General features: G+C 46.3%; 1 protein-coding gene across 1 annotated transcript in view; it reads right to left on the reverse strand.

Moving 5' to 3' along the window:
- The window catches only part of cyp27c1 (cytochrome P450, family 27, subfamily C, polypeptide 1), a 36,573-nt gene that overhangs the window by 2,664 nt on the left and 9,402 nt on the right, over positions 1-24,507 (reverse strand). The window contains exons 3-7 of the mRNA XM_080198314.1: positions 22,123-22,322; positions 15,509-15,718; positions 13,117-13,280; positions 10,932-11,098; positions 4,413-4,491 (exon numbers count right to left, since the gene is read on the reverse strand). Of these exons, the coding sequence (XP_080054440.1) occupies positions 4,413-4,491; positions 10,932-11,098; positions 13,117-13,280; positions 15,509-15,718; positions 22,123-22,322 (820 nt within the window). The remainder of the gene's footprint in view (positions 1-4,412; positions 4,492-10,931; positions 11,099-13,116; positions 13,281-15,508; positions 15,719-22,122; positions 22,323-24,507) is intronic.

Genomic DNA, 24,507 nt, shown 5'->3' on the forward strand with positions numbered 1-24,507 from the left:
GGTGGTGGAGGCAGGCACGTTGGACTTGTTTAAGGTTTACTTAGACAGACACATGAGCGAAACAAGGATGGAGGGTTATAGTAGGGGGTATTAAATAGGGTCAGAGTCTCAGGAGACACCGGAAATGCAGACTTACATGTTAACTTTTTTGTCTTTTTATTCCGCAGGTGGCGGTCCACCTTGTTGTCAAACGAGGGGCATGCACACGGTGGGTCGTGCGTGGGCTGCTCTTGGAGGTTCCGGGAGTGGCCTAGTACTTCGTGTCGGTGTGTGTGCTTGATCCTGGACCGGTAGACGGGCGCCGCAACAGCTCGGTGACTAGCACTGCTAGCTGTGCAGATACATGGATTTGGGCCTGTGTCTGTGGGAGTTTGCGCATTCTCCCTGTGGATGCGTGGGTTTCCTCCGGGCGCTCCGGTTTCCTCCCACACCCCAAAGATGTGCTCTTAGGCTGATTGGTTTTACCAAATTGACACTATTCTCCCCTGAATCTGGCTAAGTTAGGGGTTCCACTCACATACACGCAGGGCAGGGTAGGTGTAGGAGGATGCGGCGGCGTGGGCTCGTTGGGCCAAAGGGCCTGTTTCCCGTGCTGGGATGTTCTTTGTTTCTTTGAGAGAAATGGAGAAAATTGTGACAGAGTTACATGGGTTAGTGGTGTAGAGATAATGGTGGGAATTCTATCATCCTGCCCACCACGGGAATTGTAGCAGGAGGGGGGTGGACCATGGAAAGGTCCATTGGCCATAGGTGGAATTCTCTGGTATTTCGATTGACCAGAAGACATTTGATAAAGTGCCTGATCGAAGGTTATTACGTTCAATGAAAGCTGTTGGGTAGCGAGTAACAAAATGGCATGGATAAAAGATTGAATAGCCTACAGGAAACAGAGAGTAGCCATAAATAGGTGATTTTTTTTGGTTAGCAAGATGTAGTGAGTGGTGTGCCACAGGGATCAGTGCCGGGATCTCAGATTTTTACAGTTTGTGACTTAGATAAAGGGACCACAGGATTGGTTGCTAAAATTGCTGATGATACAATGATAGGAAGGAAAGTAAGTTGTGAAGAGGAGGCAAGGAAGCTATAGAGGGATATAGAAAAGTTCAGTGAGTAGGAAAAAATCTGGCAATGGAGAATGATGTGGGCCGATGTGAAATGATCGATATGGGCAGGAAGAAGCTTACTATCTAAATGATGAGATATTGTAGAGCTCTGAGATGCAGAGGGATCTGGGTAGGATTTTTATAAGTCTATTTATTAGTGTTACAAGTAGGCTTACATTAACACTGCAATGAAATTACTGTGAAAATCCTCCAGTCGCCGTACTCTGGCACCTGTTTGGGTACACTGAAGGAGAATTTAGCATGGCCAATGCGCCTAACCCACGTGTCTTTTGGGCCGAGGGTGCAAACTGGAGCACCCGGAGGAAATCCACGCAGACACGGGGAGAATGTGCAAACTCCACACACTCAGTGACCCAAGCTGGGAATCGAACCTGGGTGCCTGGCGCTGAGAGGCAGCAATGCTAACTATTGTGCCACCATGCTGCCCACTAGGTGTCCTGGTGCATGAATCACAAAAGGCTAGTACACAAGCTACAGCAAGTAATGAGGAAAGCTAATAGGATGTTCATAGCATCATAAGTGCAGAAGAGGCCCTTTGAATCCATATTGACACATTAGAGAAACCTGAACTCCACCTAATCCTGTCTGCCAGCACTTGGCCCATAGCCCAGAATGTTATGATGCGCCAAGTGATCATCCAGATCTTTGTAAGTACATTGGACGCTGTTATGGGAGAGGTTGGAATGGGTGGGTTGTCTTATAAGGAAAGGTTGGACAGGCTAGGCTTGTAGAATAAGAGGTGACTTGGTGGAAACCTTTAGGATCCTTTGGGGTATTGACATGGTGAATGTGGGGAGGATGTTTCCTCTTTTAGGAGAATCTAGAACTAGGGGTCAATCTTTAAAAATAAGAGATCACCTATTTAATGATATGGAGATGCTGGCGAGTTTACTATCAAATAAATCGGTTGGACTTAAACCTGGTGTTGTCAGACTTCTTACTGTGTTCACCCACTTAAGACAGAAATGAGGAGAATTTTTTTTCTCTTAGAGGATCATGAGTCTTTGGAATTCTCTTCCTCAAAAGGCAGTGGAAGCAGAGTTTTTGAATATTTTTAAGGCAGAGCGAGACAGATTCTTGATAAACAAGGGGATGAAAGGTTATTGGGGATAGTGGGAATATGGTGTTGAGGTTATAGTCAGATCAGCTATGATCTTATTGACGGACGGAGCAGGCTTGTTGCTGTTCCTAATTTATATGTGCATGTACAAGCATTCTAATGGGGTGATGGCAGGAAACAGTTTGGACAGTGCTGGTCTATAAAGGGGTCGACCAAGAAACTGTGTTGTGAAACTTTTCCTAGTGAATGAGTTTCATCACCAGCTTCTCAGGGCAACTGGGAATGGGCAGTAAAGGGAGCCTTGTCTTTTGTTAGACAATGTAATGTTAACTTTTTTATTCTTCCTGCTAAAATAGACAATTTCACATTGGTCCACGTTATAATCCATTTGTCAGAGGTTTTCCTAATCACCGAACCGATCCTTTGTAGCCTCCTTGCATCCTCTTCACAACTTACTTTCCTTCCTATCATTGTATTATCAGCAATTTTAGCAACTATACCTTTGTCCCTTCACCCAAGGCTCAAGACCGCAAGCAACTACAAAGGGACGTGAATGAAGCCCAGTCCAGCCTGCAAATCAGCTTCCCATCCATTGACTCTGTCTACACTTCCCACTGCCTTGGAAAAACAGCCAGCATGACCAAGGACCGCATGTACCCTGGACATACTCTCTTCCATTGAGATCTCGTACCTACTGACTGAAGAACAGCTTCTTCCCTGCTGCCATGAGACTTTTCATAGAATCCCTATAGTATAGAAGCAGGACATTTGGCCCATCAAGTCTGCGCCAAGTCTGCACAATCCCAACCAGGCCTACTCCCACAACCCCACATATTTATCCTGCTAATCCCCTGACACTAGGGTCAATTATCATGGCCAATCAACCTAATCTGCACAGCTTTGGATTGTGGGAGGAAACCGGAGCACCCGGAGGAAGTCCACGAGGAGAATGTGCAAAGTGACCCAAGGCTGGAATTGAACCTGGGTCCCTGGCGCTGTGAGGCATCATTGCTAACCACTGCTTTTGAATGGACCTACCTCATAGTAAGTTGCTCTTTCTTTACACCCTAACTATGACTGTAACACTACATTCTGCACTCTCTCCTTTCCTTCTGTATGAACAGTATGCTTTGTCTGTATGGCATGCAAGAAACAATACTTTTCACGGTATGTTAATATATGTGACAATAATAAATAAAATCAAATCTTGTCAGTGTCACTCACAATTGAATCTTAAAACATTGTCCATGTTACCACACGCACAGAGGCATCTTGGGACATTTCAGTGTGGTCAATGTGTTGGCAATGTGTTAACTCTGTGGCTACAGAGGAGGGGGTTGGGGGATGGGGACAGGGCACTGACCAGAGTGTGACTGAGGACGTGAACCATTTCAGTTACGAGGAATGGTTGCAAAAGTTTCGTCCACTCTAAGGTCACAGATGGGAAACGTTAACTCTGTTTTACTCTCTACCCAGAGTCTGGCATGTTTTGATTTTAATTGCAGCCTTAGGGCTGATCCAAGTTTGAGAGAGAGAGAGAGAGACCTGATAGAATTTTTCCATGTGACGGGAGGACTCGGAGGAGAAGAGAGTTATTTCCATTTAGTGAGTGGATCAATAAGCAAAGAGCGCAGAGATCTTGGGAGACAATGAGGAGATTGGTTCTCCACTCAAAAGTGTCAGAGTGCTCGTTTTGGAAGGGCTGGTGGAAGCTAAATAAAATTACAACTGCTCTGCGAATGAGCCAGTACATGCACAATGGGCCGAGTGGCCACTCTGTGTTGTAAGGTTCTTTGATTTCCCAGTTCTCTAAATGCAAGTTGTTCTTTACACATTCTGAAGATTATTAGTTAGTCACAATTACATTAACACGGCAATGAAGCTACTGTGAAAATCCCCTAGTCACCACACTCTAGCACCTGTTTGGGTGCACTGAGGGGGAATTTAGCATGGCCAATCTGCACATCTTTGTATTGTGGGGGTACCCGGAGGAAACCCACGCAGACATGGGGAGAATGTGCAGACTCCACACAGACAGTGACCCAGGCTGGGAACCCAATCCAAGTCCCTGGCGCTGTGAGGCAGCAGTGCTTATCACTGTGCCACTACGTCACCCCCTTCAGACCAAGAGATTAAAAACCTTATGAAGTTGAGTTAAAGTCCGCAGTATGCACAGTTTGATGGCGGTATTACCAAATGTAATTCACCAAAATAAATATTCAGCTCACTCCGCTTGGGATGAAATACCCGCCAACGATCATGTCCTCTTGGGTGATCCGTCCATTCCCGGGAAGAACAGGGAAGAGCCTGCAGTGGAAAGCAAAACAGGAATTTCTCACTTCCCAAGTTATTCCACCTCAGACAGCTACTTTTCGGCCTGGGTTTTCTCACAATTTGGCTGGTGTGGCCAGAGGGCTGACTACCACAACGATTAAAGCAACAGCTACAATAACAATATTAGCTGAAAGGACAATGGTGAGATTGAGAGTCAAGAATGTTGGGAACTTTGGTCAAGTTGTAATTAAACACAGATGCAAGTTAACCCCACATACCCAAGATATTCTCTCTTCCACCTTCTTCCATCGGGAAAAAGATACAAAAGTCTGAGGACATGTACCAACCGACTCAAGAACAGCTTCTTCCCTGCTGTCAGACTTTTGAATGGGCTTACCTGGATTAAGTTGATCTTTCTCTACACCCTAGCTATGACTGCAACACTACATTCTATACCATCTCCTTTTCTCCTCTATGAATGGTATGCTTTGACTTTATGTTGCAGCTGTATAAAGTGCTGGTGAGGCCACACCTGGAGTAGTGTACAGAGTTTTGGTCTCCTTACTTAAGAAAGGATATACTGGCACTGGAGGGGGTGCAGAGGAGATTCACTAGGTGATTCCAGAGTTGAGAGAGTTGGCTTATGAGGAGAGACCGAGTAAACTGGGACTATACTCATTGGAATTTAGAAGGAGGCGGGGGCGGGGGGGGGAATCTTATAGAAACATAAATGATTTTGAAGGGAATAGATAAGATAGAAGCAGGGATGTTGTTTCCACTGGCAGGTGAAACTAGAACTAGGGGGCATGACCTCAAAATAAGGGGGAGCAGATTTAGGACTGAGTTGAGGAGGAGCTTCTTTACACAAAGGGTTGTGAATCTGTGGAAGCAGTTGAGGCTTCCTCATTGAATGTTTTTAAGGCAAGGATAGATAAATTTTTGGACAGTAAAGGAATTAAGGGTTATGGTGAGCGGGCGGGTAAGTGGAGCTGAGTCCACAAAAAGATCAGCCGTGATCTTATTGAGTGACAGAGCAGGCTCGAGGGGCCAGATGGCCTACTCCTGCTCCTAGTTCTTATGTTCTTATGATCTTATGTCTGTATAGCGCACAAGAAACAATACTTTTCGCTGTATGCTAATACATGTGACAAAAATAAATCAAGTCAAAAAAGGCGGCAGTGCGTTCCTCCTCCAAACTGCACTCCCTACATCCCAACGACAAGTACCAGTGAGCACATCCAACACCAGCGAAGTCATGCAACTGGTTGTCTTTTCAGCGGGCATGCGCACTGTCTGACAAGAATAAGCGGATAGTCATCAGGAACAGGAATGGTGGCTGACGGAGGAAAGACTTATTTTTGTGTGGGTCTGCTGAGAGATTCCAGTTAAAGTTAAAGGCTGGACTGACTCTCCTCATATTAAAAGGTCTGACAACACCAGGTTTAAGTCCAACCGATTTATAAATCGGTTGGACTTAAACCTGGTGTTGTCAGACTTTTTACTGTGTTTACCCCAGTCCAATGCCGGCAACTCCACATCATGTCTCCTCATATTACCAACAGTGTCTGGGAGACCTGGGCATCAAATTACGGCACTAAGGAAAGCAAAGTGTCTGTCTGTGTATTGTGTCACTATGTGGAGATGCCAGCGTATATTGTATATTGGTGTCCCCAGGGTCAGCCCTGCAGAAGCCCCAGCAAACACTGCATTACACAGCAGACTCAATGCAAAGGCGGCTTTTGACGCATCTTTTGTCAATGAGTGATTTGAGACGTTGCCCCCCGGGGTTGTATTTAAGATGTAAATAGTGCCGCTTTATCCCAATGATCGTAACCATCTCCCATTGCCACTGGGGCAGACGCAACATGTTTGAATAAGATTAAACGGCCATCGAGTGAACGCGCTTGGTCTTGTGAATGGATCAAGGTCACAGGCATTGTGCTTTCATATAGAACAATGTCACTCAACAAATTCTCAAGAGATCTTCACTTACAATGAAGGATTCGATTAACCACACAGCCATTGCAATAAGATAAATATCCACTCCATCTGTTTGTTTTAATTCTGCTCATGCCATTTGAGGGAGGAATTTTGCCCGGCATTTTCCTGCCTTTCGACAAATACAACCAGGGGATCTGTTTTTTAAAGGCCCTCCTGCTCTTGTCGAGGAATGTCTTGGTTTAATGTCTCCCAGTGGATGTCCCGTACTGCAGCACTCCCTCAGTGCTGTACAAGCAAACCACGCACTCCTAGCCTCTACTTCCTGTATGAACAATGTAGTTTCCCATTGGGCTGGGTCTCATGCTCCACTCTCTCCTGCCAGGTGAGCTAGGGCTTACATCCAGAGGGGGTAGAAAGAGTGGGATTTTCACCACAGATTACCCATTGAAGGAAAGATGCACTGCAATGTCATTTTGTGGGGTGTCTTACCCAACAAGCCACCCCCAAATCCTCGTGCCATGAATTACTATAATGCAGTAATTATATTGGCAAATTACCCATTTGGTGTGAACCATAGAACTTCTACTATTCAGCATGAGGCCACTTGGCCCATCAATGTTGCACCGATCCTTTGAAAAAGCATTCTATAGAGGTCCACACCCCACCCTATCCTCACAACCCCACATATTTAGCGTGGCCAATCTACCTAACCTGCACGCCCTCGCACTGTGGGAGGAAACCAGAGCACACGGGGAAACCCACACAGACATGGGGCAAACACTCAGACTGGCACGGTGGTTAGCATTACTGCCTCCAGTTCCAGGGAGCTGGGTTTGATTCCTGGCTCGGGTGGCTGTCTGTGTGGAGTTTGCACATTCTCTCCATGTCTGCATGGGTTTACATAGAAACATAGCAGATAGAAGCAAGAGGAGGCCATTTGGCCTTTCGAGCCTGCTCCGCCATTTGTTATTGGCTGATCATCCAAATCCTTCTTTCTCCCCATAACCTTTGATCCCATTTGCCCTAAGTGCTATATCCAGCCACCTCTTGAATGCATCCAATAGTTTGGCATCAACTACTTCCTGTCATAATGAACTCCACAGGCTCACCGCTCTTTGGGTGAAGAAATGTTTCCTTATCTCCGTCCTAAGTTCTCTATCCTGAATCCTCAGACTGTGACCCCTGGTTCTGGACTCCCCCACTGTTGGGAACATCCTCTCTGCATCTACCCTGCCTAGCCCTGTTAGAAATTTAGAAGTCTCTATGAGATCCCCCCTCATTCACCTGAATTCCAACAAAAACAATCCTAACCCAGTCAATCTCGATAAGAGAGGGGATTAAGGGTTATGGGGAGAGGGCGGGAAAGTGGAACTGAGCCGCGACAGATCAGCCATGATCTTATTGAATAGCGGGGCAGGCTCGAAGGGCTAGATGGCCTACTCCTGCTCCTATTTCTTATGTTCCTATGTTCATACATCAGTCCCATCATCCCTGGAATCAGCCTGGTACACCTTCGCTGCTCTCCCTCGAGAGCAAGAACATCCTTCCTCAGAAAAGGAGACCAAAATTGCACACAATACTCTTAAGTGTGGCCTCACCAAGGCCCTGTATAATTGCAACAACACATCCCTGCTCCTGTACTCAAAACCTCTCGCAATGAAGGCCAACATACCACTTGCATTCTTTGCCGCCTGCTGCACCTACATGCTTATCTTCAGTGAATGATGCACAAGGACACCCCGGTCCCACTGCACACTCCCCCCTCCCAATTTACAACCATTCAGGTAGTAATCTGTCTTCTTGTTTTTGCTTCCAAAGTGAATAACCTCACAGTTATCCAAATTATACTGCATCTGCCACTGATTAGCCCACTCACCCAACCTGACCAGATCATTCTGAATGATCTCTGCATCCACCTCAGAGTTCACCTTCCCAGCCAACTTAGAGTCATAGAACTTTACAGCATGGAAACAGGCCCTTTGGCCCAGTTTGTCCATGCTGTCCTTTTTTTAAAAACCCCTAAGCTAATCCTAATTGCCTGCATTTGGCCCATATCCCTCTATACCCATTGTACCCATGTAACTATCCAAATGCTTTTTAAAAAGATAAAATTGTACCCACCTCTACTACTACCTCTGGCAGCTTGTTCCAGGCACTCACCACCCTCTGTGTGAAAACATTGCCTCTCTGGGCACTTTTGTATCTCTCCTCTTTTACCTTAAACCTATGCCCTCTAGTTTTAGACTCCCCTACCTTTGGGCAAAGATATTGACTATCTAGCTGATCTATGCCCCTCAATATTTTATAGATCTCTATAAGATCACCCCTCAGTCTCCTACACCCCAGAGAAAAAAGTCCCAGTCTATTCAGCCTTTCCTTATAACTCAATTCATCAAGTACTGTTAGCATCCTAGTAAATCTTTTCTGCACTCTTTCCAGTTTAACAATATCCTTTCTATAATGGGGTGACCAGAATTGCACACAGTATTCCAAGTGTGGCCTTACCAATGTCTTGTACAACTTCAACAAGACGTCCCAACTCCTGTATTCAATGTTCTGACCGATGAAACCAAGCATGCCGAATGCTTCCTTCACCACTCTGTCCAGCTGTGACTCCACTTTCAAGGAGCTATGAACATGTACCCCTAGATCTCTTTGTTCTGTAACTCTCCCCAATACCCTACCGTTAACTGAGTAAGTCCTGCCCTGGTTCAAGCTACCGAAATGCATCACCTCTAAATTAAACTCCACCTGCCATTCATCAACCCATTGGCCCAATTGATCAAGATCCCGTTGCAGTTGGTACTAACTTTCTTCACTGTCCACATGGTACCAAGTTTGGTACCATCTGCAAACTTACTAACCCTGCCCCTTATGTTCTCATCCAAATCATTAATATAAATTACAAATAACAGTGGGTCCAGCACTGATCCCTGAGGCACACCGCTGGTCACAGGCCTCCAGTCTGAAAAACAACTCTCTACAACCACCCTCTTGTGTCCATTTAGATACCTTACCTGGATCCCGTGAGATTTAAGATCCTTATGCAACAACCTAACATGCGGTAACTTGTCAAAAGGTACAACTTGATATCATCTGCAAACTTTGAAATGTTATATTTTGTTCCCTCATCCAAATCATTAATACAATATATAGTGAATAGCTGAGGTCCCAGAACAGATCCCTGAGACACCCCACTAGTTACTGCCTGCCAATTTGAAAAGCACCCATTAATTCCTACTCTTTGTTTCCTCCGGATGCTCCAGTTTCCTCTCAGTCCAAAGGTGTGTGGGTTAAATGCATTGGCTAGGCTAAATTTCCTCTTAATGTCACGGGATGTGAAGGAAAGAGGATTGAGCGGGGTAAATATGTGGGGTTATGGGGATAAGGCCGAGGTGGGGTTGTTGTCGGTGCAGACTCGATGGGCCGAATGGCTCCTTCTGCACTGTAGGAATTCTACTTTATGATTCTATCAATACTTATTCACAAACCCTTGAAGGTTGAGAGCAGGTGAATAGGATAGTTAAGAAGGCAATATGGGACTTTTATTCCCTCGGATAAAAGGTTTTTTATCAGTCATGGCACAGAGTATAAGAGAAAGAAATCCCACAACACCAGCTTAAAGTCCAAACAAGTTTATTTGTAGCAAAAGCCGCAAGCTTTCGGGACAGCCTGTCCCTTCGTCAGGTGTCTGGGAGTTCTGACGAAGGGACAGGCTGTCCCGAAAGCTTGTGGCTTTTGCTACAAATAAACTTGTTTGGACTTTAAGCTGGTGTTGTGGGATTTCTTTCTGTTTTACCCCAGTCCAACGCCGGCATCTCCACATCACAGAGTATAAGACCAAACCGGTAATACTGGAGTTGTGCAGAGCCTTAGCTAGGCCACAGAGTTCTGGTCATCTCCCAATCGGAAGGATATGATCACATTAGAGGGAATACAGAGGAGGTTCACCAGGATGTTGCCTGGGAAGGAGTATCTGAGCTCGAGGAGAGACTGGGTAGGCTTGGGTTGTTCTCTTTACAGCAGAGAAGTCTGACATTTTCGAGGTGTACAAAATTATGAGGGGTTTGGAAAGTGAGTAGGGAGCAGCTATTCACCTTGGGGTCAGTCATGAGATGGCATAGTTTTAGGGTAAGGGGCGGCAGATTCATAGGGGGACTGAGGGAGAGCTCAGAGGGTGGTGGGAATCTGGAATGTGCTGCCTGGGAAGGTAGTGGACGGCAGAAACCTAACAATCTCCAAAAGGTATTTGGATGAGCACTTGAAACATCATAACGTTCAAGGATATGGGACAAGGGCTGGAAAATGGGATTAGCGTGGCTTTATGATAGTTATTGTCGGTGCAGACTCGATGGGCCGAAGGCTCTTTTCTGCGCTGTATGACTAATGCGCAAACTCCACACTGACAGTCACCCAAGGCTGGAATTGAACCTGGAGCCCTGATGCTGTGAGGGAGCAGCGCTAACCACTGTGCCACCTTGCATTGCTGCTAGCGACAAAAAAAGAGGCAACTTTTGTCAGAATTATTTTACCTCAACGTTTCCTTGAGGACTCCTCGGACCAACGGTAACTTGGACAAATCCTGCGCCGTTGGGGTCACGTCCGAGCCAAGGTGTTCAACAATCTCTTGGTGCACCATATTCTGGATCGCGGGGTTTCTCGCCAATAAGTACGTACTCCAGGATAACGTGAATGAGGTCTGAAATTAAACCACAGGCCGTGTGTTTATCGTAAACCAGGAAAGGTCGCTTCCCCCACCCTGAGGGTCCAGCAGGTCTGACACAGAAGGAAAACACTGCGGATGCTGGGAATCCAAAAGCAAAACTGAGAAGGTGGGAAAACAGGGCAGGTCCAATGAAAGGTTACCCAGCCTGAGACATTAACTTTCTCCCTCTTTCCACAGATTCTTCCAGGCCTGAAAACAGCTTTTGCTGTTTTTTTCATGTTTTAGAGTAATGGACCTCACCATCTGTGCATGGTGGAAATCCTGGAGTGATCGTTCCCATTTTACATGACAGTCGGTTTGGCACAAGTTTGAGTAATATTAATTTGAAGGATATGAGGTTAAATTGTCTCAGAATTTGGCAAGGGCCGATAGCGGGTGGGAAAGAGTGGACGTCAAAACCGCGGGCAGCCAACGGCAGCTTTCTCCGCTGCACCGCCCTGGACTTAGAACAGCAAGGGGCAGGTCCCAGAACTGGCGGAGTGGCCACCAGCAAATCAGGACCTTGGGGAGCAGGGTGCCATTTTTAAAGGCTGCCCCAATGCGAAGGGGTTCACCTGGAACCTTCCCCAGGTGATGCCCCCACTGTCAATGCCAGGGGGCAGTGCCCGGGCATGGCCTTCTCCCCCTTGAACAATGCACACGCCTGAGCTCCTCTGGGAGGTCTGCTCACCAGATGCAGACCTTGGGACACCAGTTAGGTGTTATGCTGTTCTGCCGCCACACTGACCTGGATGGTTCTTCTGATGGGTTGGGGGGGGGGGTGGGGATGTGGCGGGGGGAATGATTCAGGCCACAGAGGTCTGCCAATGATATGCTAAACAATTTAAATTATATTCCCCATGCTAAACATCAAGAAATGTGTCCTGTCATTAAAGGGATGTGGTGGGGGGGAGGTGGTGGTGGTGGGTGGTATGGTGTGGTGGCAATCATGTCATGCATTCACCCACCTTGGCAAGTCACGCAATCACCCACCTTGGCATGAATTTGTCCTTGCGAGACTTTCCGCTCTTGTCCCCACGGCTCCTGTCATGGTCTTGAATGGAAAATCCCGGCCATTATCCTTTAACTTGTCAGCCTAACTTTTTATTCATTTGTGGGACGGGGGCATCGCTGGCTGGGTTGGCATTTATTGCCCATCCCCAGTTGCCCTTGAACTGAGTGTCTTGCTCGGCCATCTCAGAGTGCAGTGAGAGTCAACCACATTGCTGTGGCTCTGGAGACCAGGTAAGGGTGGCAGATTGCCTTTCCTGAAGAACATTAGTGAACTAGATGGGTTTTTTCTGACAATGTTTCGTGGTCATCAGTAGATTTTTAATTCCAGTTTTTTTTTATTGAGTTCAAATTCCACCAGCTGCCATGGTGGGATTCGAACCCGGGTCCCCAGAACATGAGCTGAGTTTCTGGATTAATAGACTAGTGTTAATATTGCTAAATATGATTCATTCAACTTCCCCACGATCCTCAACATGAAGTCCTGTCCTCGGGGTTTGATCAATGAAGTCATTTGTAAAGTAAGTCCAGGGGAGGCAATAGCCTAGTGGTATTATTGCTAGACTATTCATCCAAAAACACAGCTAATGTTCTGGGGTTCAAATCCCGCCACGGCAGTTGGTGGAATTTAAATTCAATAAAAAATATCTGGAATTAAGAATCTACCGGTGACCTTGAAACCATTGTCGATTGTCAGAAAAACCCATCTGGTTCACTAAGGCCCTTTAGGGAAGGAAATTTGCCATCCTTACCTGGTCTGGCCTACATGTGACTTCAGGGCCACAGCAATATGGTTGGCCGCCCAACTAGGGATGGGCAATAAATGCTGGCCAGCCAGTGATGCCCATCTCCCTTGAATCAATAACAAAAAACACCAATATGTGTGTCACAAATTCTACTCACCTCCAAATTTCGAGAGAAGAATTCAGATCTCGAGCTTCTCCCAAAGGGAAGGTCTCCTACTACAGAGAGAGGTGATAATAACTCAACCTTAGATTTACCGTATCGACTCCGGCCAGCAGCATCTCTGTCATATTTGCGTAGACCTCCTCGAGGGTCATCTCCTGATTGACCAACAGACTGGTCAGCAGTCCACCCTGCACCTCGCCCCCTTGCTCCAACTGCTGCCTAATCTGGGTCAATTTTCGGTCGATGTGGATTTCACCTGGTTAGATGGGCAGAGGAAAGATGAGGAAATGAGTGAGGGGAATGAAGGGGTCAAAGAAAAACACCAATTAACCCGATTAGTCAACATTACATTGATTTCTATGAGAACATGAGTACCCCTAAGGTTTGAAAAGTATTGCAAAATAGAATTGGAACCTGCCATATTGATAAATCTGACTGTTAGCCCACCCCTTCATTATCTGTTCCAATATCTCTTTCCCGTTGCTCAGTGTTGAATTCTGGTTTGATAATACTCCTGTCAAGCATCTTTTGATGTTTAAAGGCACTGTAAGGTGGGGATGTTGATTATTTTCTACAGTGTATCATGGATCTTACAAGCACAGAGGTGGAGGTGCCAGCATTGGGCTGAGGTAGGCACAGTAAGAAGTCTCACAACACCAGGTTAAAGTCCAACAGGTTAAACATGTAGGGCTTTAACCTGGTGTTGTGAGACTACAGGACAGCAAGGTCATTTGAAGTCTCAGAGTGGTTGTCCTTGTCCTGTTGCAGGTTACTGCAGTCTCAGGCAAGGCTCCCGTGTTCAGGGTTACGAGCTGTGGCCCTCCAGCAGCAGTTGATGCTTATCTGGGCGTGCGTCCTTGGGAACAGCCTGTAGAACACAGAGTATCGACGGATACCATTGCGTATCTCTCCAGGCCATCATCACAAAGGAGGTTTGCGACCTTCTCTTCCCCTCTGCAGCTTGTTCAAGGGCAGCGAGCAGTGGCACAGAGGTTTTGAGGGTACATGAAGGATCTGCCAGGGAGTGCCCTTCTCATCACCAGCCAAGCTAGTTCCTGGTAGTTGTTTGAAGGTTTCTGGGGATGAGGCGATCTGTCTAATGACTTTGACGGTCTGCTGAGGGAACCATCCAACAAGATCCATCATCTCCTTTCCCCTCAGAGCCTCGAGGACATTACGTGCAGGCCACTGCTCGATGGACTTGCGGTTAAAATTTGTTCAGAAAAAACATCCTGGGGTTTACCGTTGACCGGTACCAGCCATACAAATACCGTGGCGACAAGAGTAAGTCAGAGGCACTCCCTTCCTAACAGCACTGTGGGGGTAACTACACCCAGGATAGCAGCAGTTCAAGAAGGCAGCTCACCATCATTTTCTGAAGGGCAATAAACGCTGGCCGAGCTTGTGACACCCACACCCCATGCACAGATTCATAAATCTGTCGTGCATACATTTCTGAAGGGGGCTTGCCAGGGAGGATGTCGGGAGGATGCTGTACCTGGCTGCTAGAAGCAGGAATCACAGTCTCAGGACAAGGAATTGGAAATTTTGGCTGTGAATGTTTAGGAGGGGGCTGTGTATACTCACTCACTGAGGACAGTCAAGATTAAAATCTTTAGGGCTTTTGGATACTAAAAGAATCACAGAATGTGGATGATCAAGTTGAGGTACATGATCAGCCTTCAGGAAGGGGAGACAAATGGTCGAATGGTAATGGGCTAGAAATCCAGAAGTGCAGCTTAATGCTCTGGGTTCAAATCCCACCACAGCAACTGGTGGAATTTAAATTCAATTTATAAATCTGGAATTTGAAAAGAAATGCCAATCTTGGTAATAGTGACCACGGGTCAATTGTTGGAAAAATCCATCTAGTTCACTAATATCCTTTAGGGAAGGAAATCTGCTGTGGTTACCTGGTCTGGTCTACATGTGGCTCCAGAACCACAGCAATGTGGGGGTTGACTCTGGTTGACTTTTAGTTGTCCTATTCGTGGGCAATTAGGAATGGACAGCAAGTGATGCCCAAAGTACCCCATAAAATTTGGAATTTCTACACAGCCAAGGATCACATAGCCTCCTTGTATGCTGCAACTATCACTTGAATCTATGATGCTTTGGTGAAGAAATCTGTTGTCCTTACCCAGTCTGGCCTACATGTGATATAAATCCACAGTAATGTGTTTGATTCTTAACTGCACTCTGAAAATGCCGAACAAGCCACTCAGTTCAAGGGCAATTAGGAGTGGATAACAAATGCTGGCCCAGCCAGCGATGCCCACATCCCAGGAAAGAATACATGTTTTGAAATTGGCTGATGTTTGTAAGGGCTAAACGGTGAACTCCTGCTTCCGTTTCAGTTAACCTCAAATTATCTCAAAGCCTCCTCCATTCCAAAGGAACCTCGGTACTCGGGATTCTCTGCTTGAAGGAGAAGGCAAGCTGCCAAAAGATTGTTAAAAACCTTTGGAGTCACTTGGTACTCACTGAATCGGAAAAGTCCATCCCAGGATCGGCAGAACTCATTCCAGGGTTTAGGGATGAAAGGCCGCAGCCATTTGGGAATGGCTCCCGCGTACATGGTGGTCTTGAATATGCTGAACATGAGCTGCAGCGCTGCCATGTAGTCCTTTGTTTCTTGACAGATCTGCTGTTCTAAGCATCCCAGGCGAGTTTCAAAAAGGATAGTGGCAATACCTGAGGGTAGGAAGGAGAGAGTCATCACCATAGCTGGAAGATTAGAGGTTCAGTGGCAGCATCCTCCCCCCGATTTACCCCACAGCGGTTAGTACGGCTATCTCACAGCACCAGGGACCTGAGTTCGATTCCCAGCTTGGGTCACTGTCTGTGCGGGAGTCTGCACGTTCTACCCAGATCTGACTGGGTTTCTCACAGATGGTTTCCTCCTACAGTCCAAAAGACGTGCTGGTTAGGTGAATTGGCCGTGCTAAATTCTCCCCCAGTGTACCTGAACAGGTGCCAGAGTATGGCGACTAGGGGATTTTCACAGTAATTTCATTGCAGTGTTGGTGTAAGCCTACTTGTGACACTAATAAATAAACTTTAAACTTACCCCATCTTTAGGTTCAAATCCCTCTTTAGCCTCCTCTACCTTGGTGAACAGACAATGAAATGAAAGTTGCCTAAGTCCCAGAGAACTATAGGCTGACGGATGATGATTTAACCTGAGGGTCACCACTTATCAGGCGGGGGGTAAGGTTGAGAAGGCTGGGCCTCCATGAATAACCTCAGGTGATACGGGAATTGAACCCACGCTGTTGGTGCTACTCTGAACTCAACATTCATGTGAACAGTCACTCAATAGCACTCAGATTAATGGTGGAACAATGCTTCCCTGGGAGACTTTAACCAATTTGACCTCAGGAGAAATTTTCTCACTCAAAGATAATGAGATTTGAAATTCTCCAGCCCAGAGTCAGTGGGCACTCAGTCACTGAGTATATTCAAAGAACAAAGAACAGTACTACACAGGGATCACGATGCCTAAGCTAAAACCATATACATTTACAGAGTCCGTATCCTTCCATTCTCATCCTTTACATATATTCACCTAGATGCCCCTTAAATGTTGCTATCGGATCTGCTCCCACCACCTCCTTGGGCAGCGTGTTCCAAACATTCATCACCCTCTGTGTAAAAAACTTGCCTCGCACATCTCCTCTAAACTTTTCCCCACGCACCTTAAACCAATGTGCCCGAGTACGCGACTTTTCTACCTTAGGAAGAGCAGCTGACTATCCACTCTGTCCATGCCATTCATAATCTTGTAATCCTCAATCAGAGATCATTAGATTTCCAGATGCTAAGGGAATCGAGAGATATTGGGATTGTGAGTTAAGAGTTAAACAGGGTCTGGAGTCACATACAAGCCAGATAGGGAAGGAAATGTGCCATCCTCACCCAATGTGGAGTCATAGATGGTCAGGAGGAGATCATTCGGCCCATCAAAATATGCTGGCTCTCTGGAAGAGAAACTCAGCTAGGACTAATTCCCTACCCCTTTCTGGTAATCCTGCAAATTTTACCCTTTCAATGACTTTTTCAATTCTTTTCTGAAAGCCATGATTGAATCTGCCTTCACCACCCTGGCAGTGTATTCCAGATCCTAACCAGTCACCGCGTTCAAAACGATAGAGTTCCCTCCTGCTTCCTTTGCTTCTTTGTCAAATCACTTTAAATCCGTGCTGTCTGGTACTTCAACCAATTGGAACAGTTTCTCCCCGTCCACTCTGTCCAAATTGCTCACTATTTTGAGCGCCAAAGAGACAACCCCAGCTTCTCCAATCGATCCACACAACTGGAGTTCCTCTTCCTTGGAACCATTCTTGAAAACCCTTTCTGTCTTCTCTTTAAAGATTTCATGTCCTTCCTAAAGTGTCGTGCCCCGAATTGGATACAAAACTCCAGTTGAGGTTGAATAGTGTTTTCTAAAGGTTCACCATGACAAAGAACAAAGAACAAAGAACAACACAGCCCGGGAAACAGGCCCTTCGGCCCAACGAGCCCACGCCGCCATTTTAATATTATGAGTGCCCTCCTCTACCCATGACCTTTGTCTACGCCTATTGGGGAAGACTGAGGGAAGACTAATTTAGGGACAATTTGTTACACCAATCAGCCTAAGAGTGCGTTTTTGGGGTGTGGGAGGAAACCGGAGCACCCGGAGAAAACCCACGCGAGCACGGGGAGAATGCGCAAACTCTCGCAGGCACTGGCCCAAATCCATGTATCTGCACAGCAAACAGTGATAGTCACTGAGCTGTCAAGTGGTCCAGATTAAGCGAACACTAACGACGTGAAGCACTAGGCAACTCTCGAAGCGATATCCAAGAGTAGCCCTCGCACGACCCACCGCGTGTATGCCCCTTGTTGGACAACAAGACAAAAACAATGACCTCCTTGTTTTTTCATTTCCACCTAGAACACCATTCTAATTTAATTTATTCATGCCTGTTGCGGTTCTTCTCTTGAAGGGGTGCTTCTTTAATTAATTGTGTTCAGCTACTACTCAGAGGTGTATAGCTCCAGGTATCTTGGTTCCTGCATTCTCTGTCGCATATTTTTATAGAAACATCAAAACTAGAAGCAGGAGTAGGCCATTTGGCCCTTCGAGTCTGCTCTGCCATTCATTTTGATCATGGCTGATCATCAAATTCAATATCCTGACCCACCCTTCCTCCAATATCCTTGAGCCCTTTAGTCCCAAGAGCTATATCTAATTTCTTCTAGGAATCAGACAATGTTTTGGCCTCAACTACTTCCTGTGGGAGTGAATTCCACACATTCCCCACCCTCTGGGTGAAGAAATTTCTCCTCACCTCTGTCCTAAAAGGTTTACCCCTTACCTCTTATGATCCATAGTTCTGGACTTCCTCACCATTAGGAACATTCTTCCTGAATCTACCATGTTTAATCCTGTTAGAATTTTATAAGTTTCTACTTTATACTGTCTCTCTTCATTCTATGAAAATTTCTTATTTCATACTACTCTACAATGGCACAGCGGCACAGTGGTCAGCACTGCTGCCTCACAGCGCCAAGGACCTGGACTCAATTCCGGCCTTGGGTCACTGTCTGAGTGGAGTTTGCATGTTCTCCCATTGTCTGCGTGGGTTTCCTCCAGGTGCTCCAGTTCCTTCCCACAGTCCAAAGATATACAGGTTAGGTGGATTGAATCCACCTAATAAATGTGATAAACTGACCCCTAGTGTTCAAATTTGTGTAGGTTAGTTGGGTTGGCCATGCTAAATTGCCACCTAGTGTTCAAATTTGTGTAGGTTAGTTGGATTGGCCATGCTAAATGCTCGAGGTTATGGGTTTAGGGTAAGATGCTCTTCTGGAGAATCAGTACAGACTCGATGGGCTGAATGACCTTCTTCTGCACTATAGGGATTCTGTGGTTCTATGATTCTAAATCTCACCGGCCATCTTTCTGCCCAAAAAGGCTACCCTATACCTTCAATCTATTACAATCTTGGTCACGATTCATTAACTTCCAAATGTTTTGTCATCTGCAAATTCTGAAATTGTGCCCTGTACACTGGGGTGGCATACTGGTTAGCACTGCTGCCTCACAGCGCCAGGGACCTGGGTTTAATTCCTGACTTGGGTCACTGTCTGTGTGGAGTTTGCACATTTGCCCCGTGTCTGCGTGGGTTTCCTCCAGATGCTCCGACTTCCTCCCACAGTCCAAAGATGTGCGGGTTAGGTGGATTGGCTAAAAATGCTAAATTGCCTTTTAGTGTCAGGGAGACTAGCTAGGGTAAATTCATGGAGTTATGGGGATGGGGGCCTGGTTGGGATTGTGGTCAGTACGGGCTCGACGACCCAAATGGCCTCCTTCTGCACTGTGGGGTTCTTTGATGATTCTAGAACAATCAAACACACCAAAATCTAGATCATCATTCGATATCAGGACCTTGGACCGGTCCCTGGGGATCTCCACTGTGCACCAACCATTCACTTCTATTTCCTGTTACTCTGCCAATTTCATATCCGTGCGGCCGCAGTCCCTTTTATTCCCTGGGCTTCAGTTTATTGGGTAATCTATTTCTATGGCACTTCAGTAAATGCCTTTTACAAGTCCACATACCGTACAGCCTTCATCAATACTCTCTGCCCCCTATCAAGACTCCTATTAAGTCAGTTAGATATAATTTGCTCTTTTTAAACAAACAAACAATCTGTGCCGGCTTCTTTAATCAATTCTCGCATGTTCATTAGCTTCATTAGCTGATCTGATTAGTAAAGTTGCAGGCGTTACAAAAATCGGGGAGTAGTGGACACTGAGGAGGATTGTCAGAGGATACAGCAGGATATAAATCAGCTGGAGACCTGGGCTGAAAGATGGCAAATGGAATTTAACTTGGACAAATGTGAGGTGACGGGATTTGGAAGGTCTACTGCAGAAGGAAAGTACACAGTAAATGGTAGAGCCCTTAGAAATATTAGCATACAGAGGGATCGAGGCATGCAGATCCACAAGTCCCTGAAAGTAACAGCTCAGGTGGACAAGGTGGTCAAGAAGGCTTAGGGAATGATGGCCTTCATTGGTGTTGAGTACAGGAATTGGAAAATCATATTGCAGCTGTATAAGACTTTGGTTGGGCCACATTTGAAGCATTGTGTACAATGTGGTCACCACACTACTGGAAGGATGTTGATGCATTGAAAAGGGTGCAGAAGAGATTTACCAGGATCTTGCCTGGTTTGGAGGATATGGACTATGAAAAAAGGTTGAACAAACATGGATTGTTTTCATTGGAGTGTCGGAGGATGAGGGGTGGACCTGATAGCGTTTTACAAGACTATAACAGACTCCCCACTTGGAGTACTGTGCGCAGTTCTGGTCACCTCACAATAGGAAGGACGTGGAAGCTATTGAGAGGGTGCAGAGATTTACAAGGATGTTGCCTGGATTGGGAGGCATGCCTTATGAAGATAGGTTGAGGGAGCTGGGACTCTTCTCCCTGGAGAGACGAAGGTTTGAGAGGTGACCTGATAGAGGTTTATAAGATGTTGAGAGGAATAGATAGGGTGGATTCTCAGAGGCTATTTCCCAGGGCTGAAATGGTCGCTACGAGAGGACACAGGTTTAAGGTGCAGGGAAGCAAGTACAGAGGAGATGTTAGGGGTAAGTTTTTCACTCAGAGGGTGGTGAGTGAATGGAATCGGCTGCCGTCGGTGGTGGTGGAGGTGAACTCGCTGGGGTCTTTTAAAAGACTTCTGGATGAGTATATGGGATCTAATGGGAATGGGGGTTATAGATAGGTCTATGGCTTAGTAGGTATAGAAGTGATCGGTGCAACTAGTGGGCCAAAGGGCCTGTTTGTGCTGTAGTGGTCTATGTTCTAACAGGCAAGTATAGAGCGGATAGTCAGAATCTTTTCTCAAGGTCGAAGGGTCAATTACTCAGCGACATAGGTTGAGGGTGAGGTGGGGGGGGAAGTTTAAAAGAGACGTGAGGGGCAAATCTTTCACACAGAGGGTGGTGAATGCCTGGAACGTGCTGCCGGAGGAAGCAGATTCTATAACAACATTAAAGAGGCACCTGGATAATACATGAATAGGCAGGGAATAGAGAGATATGGATCACGTAGAGGCAAGAAAATATTAGAGAGACGTCTGTGTCAGCACAGACTAGGTGGGCCGAAGGGTCTGTTCCTGCGCTGTACCGTTCTTTGTTCTTATGTCTTACACAATCATTTCCAAAAGTTTGGCCACCACCTGCGTTAATCTGATTGGCCCACAGTTGGCAGGTACATAAGAACATAAGAAATAGGAGCAGGAGTAGGCCATCTAGCCCTTCGAGCCTGCCCCGCCATTCAATAAGATCATGGCTGATCTGAAGGGGATCAGTTCCACTTTCCCGCCTTCTCCCCATAACCCTTAATTCCCCTGTCTATCAGAAACCTATCTACCCGTGACTTAAATATATTTAGCGAGGCAGCCTCCACCACTTCAACGGGCAGAGAATTCCAGAGACTCACCAACCTTTGAGTGAAGAAGTTCCTCCTCAACTCTGATCTAAACTGCCCCCCCCCTTATCTTGAGGCTGTGCCCTCTAGTCCTGCTATCCTTTCTAAGCGGGAAGAATCTCTCTACCTCTACCCTATCCATCCCCTTCATTATCTTATATGTCTCTATAAGATCCCCCCTCATCCTTCTAAATTCCAACGAGTACAGACCCAATCTATTCAGTCTCTCTTCAGAGGCCAACCCCCTCATCTCTGGTATCAGCCTAGTGGACCTCCCCTGCACTCGCTCCAAGGCCAATATATCCTTCTGGTTTCTCCTCACACACTCTCTTGAATAAGCTGTGGCTGAGGTAGATGGCCAGTCAAGACCCTGGGGTGGGGTTGAATGAATAGAGGGGTATGTACTTCTTATGTTCAATTGTGGACACCCCTCCCAATTTAACAGCCCTTTGCAAGATCAACTGTCACAGAGCAAGTTTGAAAGATTGATTTCCCAGCTGATATGGTTCCAGATCCACAGCTGTGAATGCATATCAGTTGGACATCAACTAGGAAGATCCGGGGTTAATAGGCACAAGGCCAGGTCCAGACGAAGGCTCTTACTTTCCATGGCAAATTTGAAGAACAAACTATTCACATCGGTTACTGTTTCTGAGTCTTGTCCCTGAACCTTGATATACTTTATCCTTTTGATCAGGTCGGCGACAACATCGGTCACATCTTCCGAAAACATGGCCACGTCCTTGGGCTTCATGATCTTCTGTTTCAGCACATTCCTCATTTTCAGCCACTCCACGCCCTCTCTGAAATTAACAGCCGCAAAAAACATTTGAGGAACAGTAAAATAGGCTCGACAAACTTTCCCCTTCCAGTGACCACAGCTCCGTACAAATTCGGAGAAGGAGTAGACCATTTGGCCTCTCAATTCATTCCATTTCATCAATTTATTTATTTATCAGTCACAAAGTAGGCTTACATTAACACTGCAGTGAAGTTACTGTGAAAATCCCCTAGCTGCCACGCTCGTACTGTTCCGGTACGCTGAGGAAGAATTTAGCACGGTCAATGCACCTAACCAGCACATCCTCTGGACTGTGGAAGGAAACCGCAGCAGCTGGAGAAATCCCACGCAGACACGGGGAGAACATGCAAACTCCACACAGACAGTGACCCAAGCCAGGAATCGAACCCGGGTCCCTAGCACCGTGAGGCAGCAATGTGAACCACTCTCCGCCATCTATAAGGAACAACTCAGGAGTGGGATGGAATACTTGCCTGGATGAGTGCAGCTCCAACAACACTCAAGATGTTTGACACCATCCAAGACAAAGTAGCCCGCTTGATTGCTAAACCCTTCCACAAACCTTCATTCGCTCCACCACAGTGCACTGTGACAGCTGTGTGTACCATATACTAGGTGCACCGAGGTTCCTTAGGCAGCACCTTCCAAATCCACCATTACTACCATCTAGAAGGATAAGATACATGGGGACACCACCACTTGGAGGTTCTCCTCCAAGTCACTCACCATCCTGACTTGGAAATATATGACTGTTCCTTCACTGTCACTGGGTCAAGAAGGCAGCTCGCTGTCGCCTTTTCAAGGGCATTTAGGGATGGGTAATGAAAGCTGGCCTCGCCAGTGAAGCCAACACCTCTCAAATTAAAAAAAAGCTCTTGCTTTTGAGTCAGAAAGTTGTGGGTTCGAAACCCATTCCAGAGACTGGAACACAGAATCTGGGCTGATGTTTCAGTGGAGTGAGAGAGACCAGCAGTTTTGGCATTATATAGATGAAAGCTCTTTCTTCTGTGGAGGTTAGGATTAAGGTTCAGAGCATAACATTTTGCACAGTTCTTAGGAGAGAGGTTAGCAAATAATTCAAAATATAAATGGTGGTGTAGGTGTGAAACTATCTCCTATAAATTATATCAGATCAGTTCAAAGCTGAGATTGATAGATTTTTTAGATGTTAAGGGGATATGTGGTAAAGTGAGATCACAGATAATAAGGCTCTGGTCAGACCCCATTTGGAGTATTGCGAACAGTTTTAGGCCCCATATCTAAGGAAGGATGTGCTGGCCTTGGAAAGGGTCATAGAAGGTTCACAGGAATGACTGTTGGAATGAAGAGCTTGTCGCATGAGGAACGGTTGAGGACTCTGGGTCTGTACTCGTCGGAGTTTAGAAGGATGAGGGGGGGGGTCTTATTGAAACTTACAGGATACTGCGAGGCCTGGGTAGAGTGGACGCAGAGAGGATGTTTTCACTAGTGGGAAAAACTAGAACCAGAGGGCACAAACTCAGTCTAAAGGGGCAATCCTTTAAAACAGAGATGAGGAGGAATTTCTTCAGCCAGAGTGTGGGGAATCTGTGGAACTCTTTGCCACAGAAGGCTGTGGAGGCCGGGTCCTTGAGTGTCTTTAAGACACAGGTAGATAGGTTCTTGATTAATAAGGGGATCAGGGATTATGGTGAAAAGGCAGGAGAATGGAGGTGAGGAAAATATCAGCCATGATCCGATGGTGGAGCAGACTTGATGGGCCGAGTGGCCTAATTCTGCTCCTATGTCTTATGGTCTTATTATTCTCAATCTGATTGAATGGGACTAAATGGTCTTCTCCTCCTATTCCTATCATGAGGCACTCATGAGAATTGGCCGAAATGCCTGAAGTTTGCCATGCAGTTGAGGGCAGAGGGTGGAAGGGGACGATTCCCTCCAAGGCCTGACAAGTGGCTCATTTCGGGAAGTATCCACACCGGGTGAAGGTGGTCTCTAATAACGCTGGGATAGCCTGCTGTAGCCAGGACTGCACTCACAGGTCAATGTTTGTCAGAATGCTGCCAGTGGGGTCACTGCCATAGGAGGAGCAAGGAGACAAGCTTGGGGATTAGAGTAAAAAATATCAGTCACCAACAGAGATAAAGGCAAATAACAGCGGATGCTGGAATTCAAAACCAAAACAGAAAATTCTGCAAAATCTCTCAGGA

This window comes from Carcharhinus amblyrhynchos, chromosome 11 (genome assembly GCF_965287045.1).
Source record: "Carcharhinus amblyrhynchos chromosome 11, sCarAmb.v2.hapA, whole genome shotgun sequence".
Classification (NCBI taxonomy): domain Eukaryota; kingdom Metazoa; phylum Chordata; class Chondrichthyes; order Carcharhiniformes; family Carcharhinidae; genus Carcharhinus; species Carcharhinus amblyrhynchos.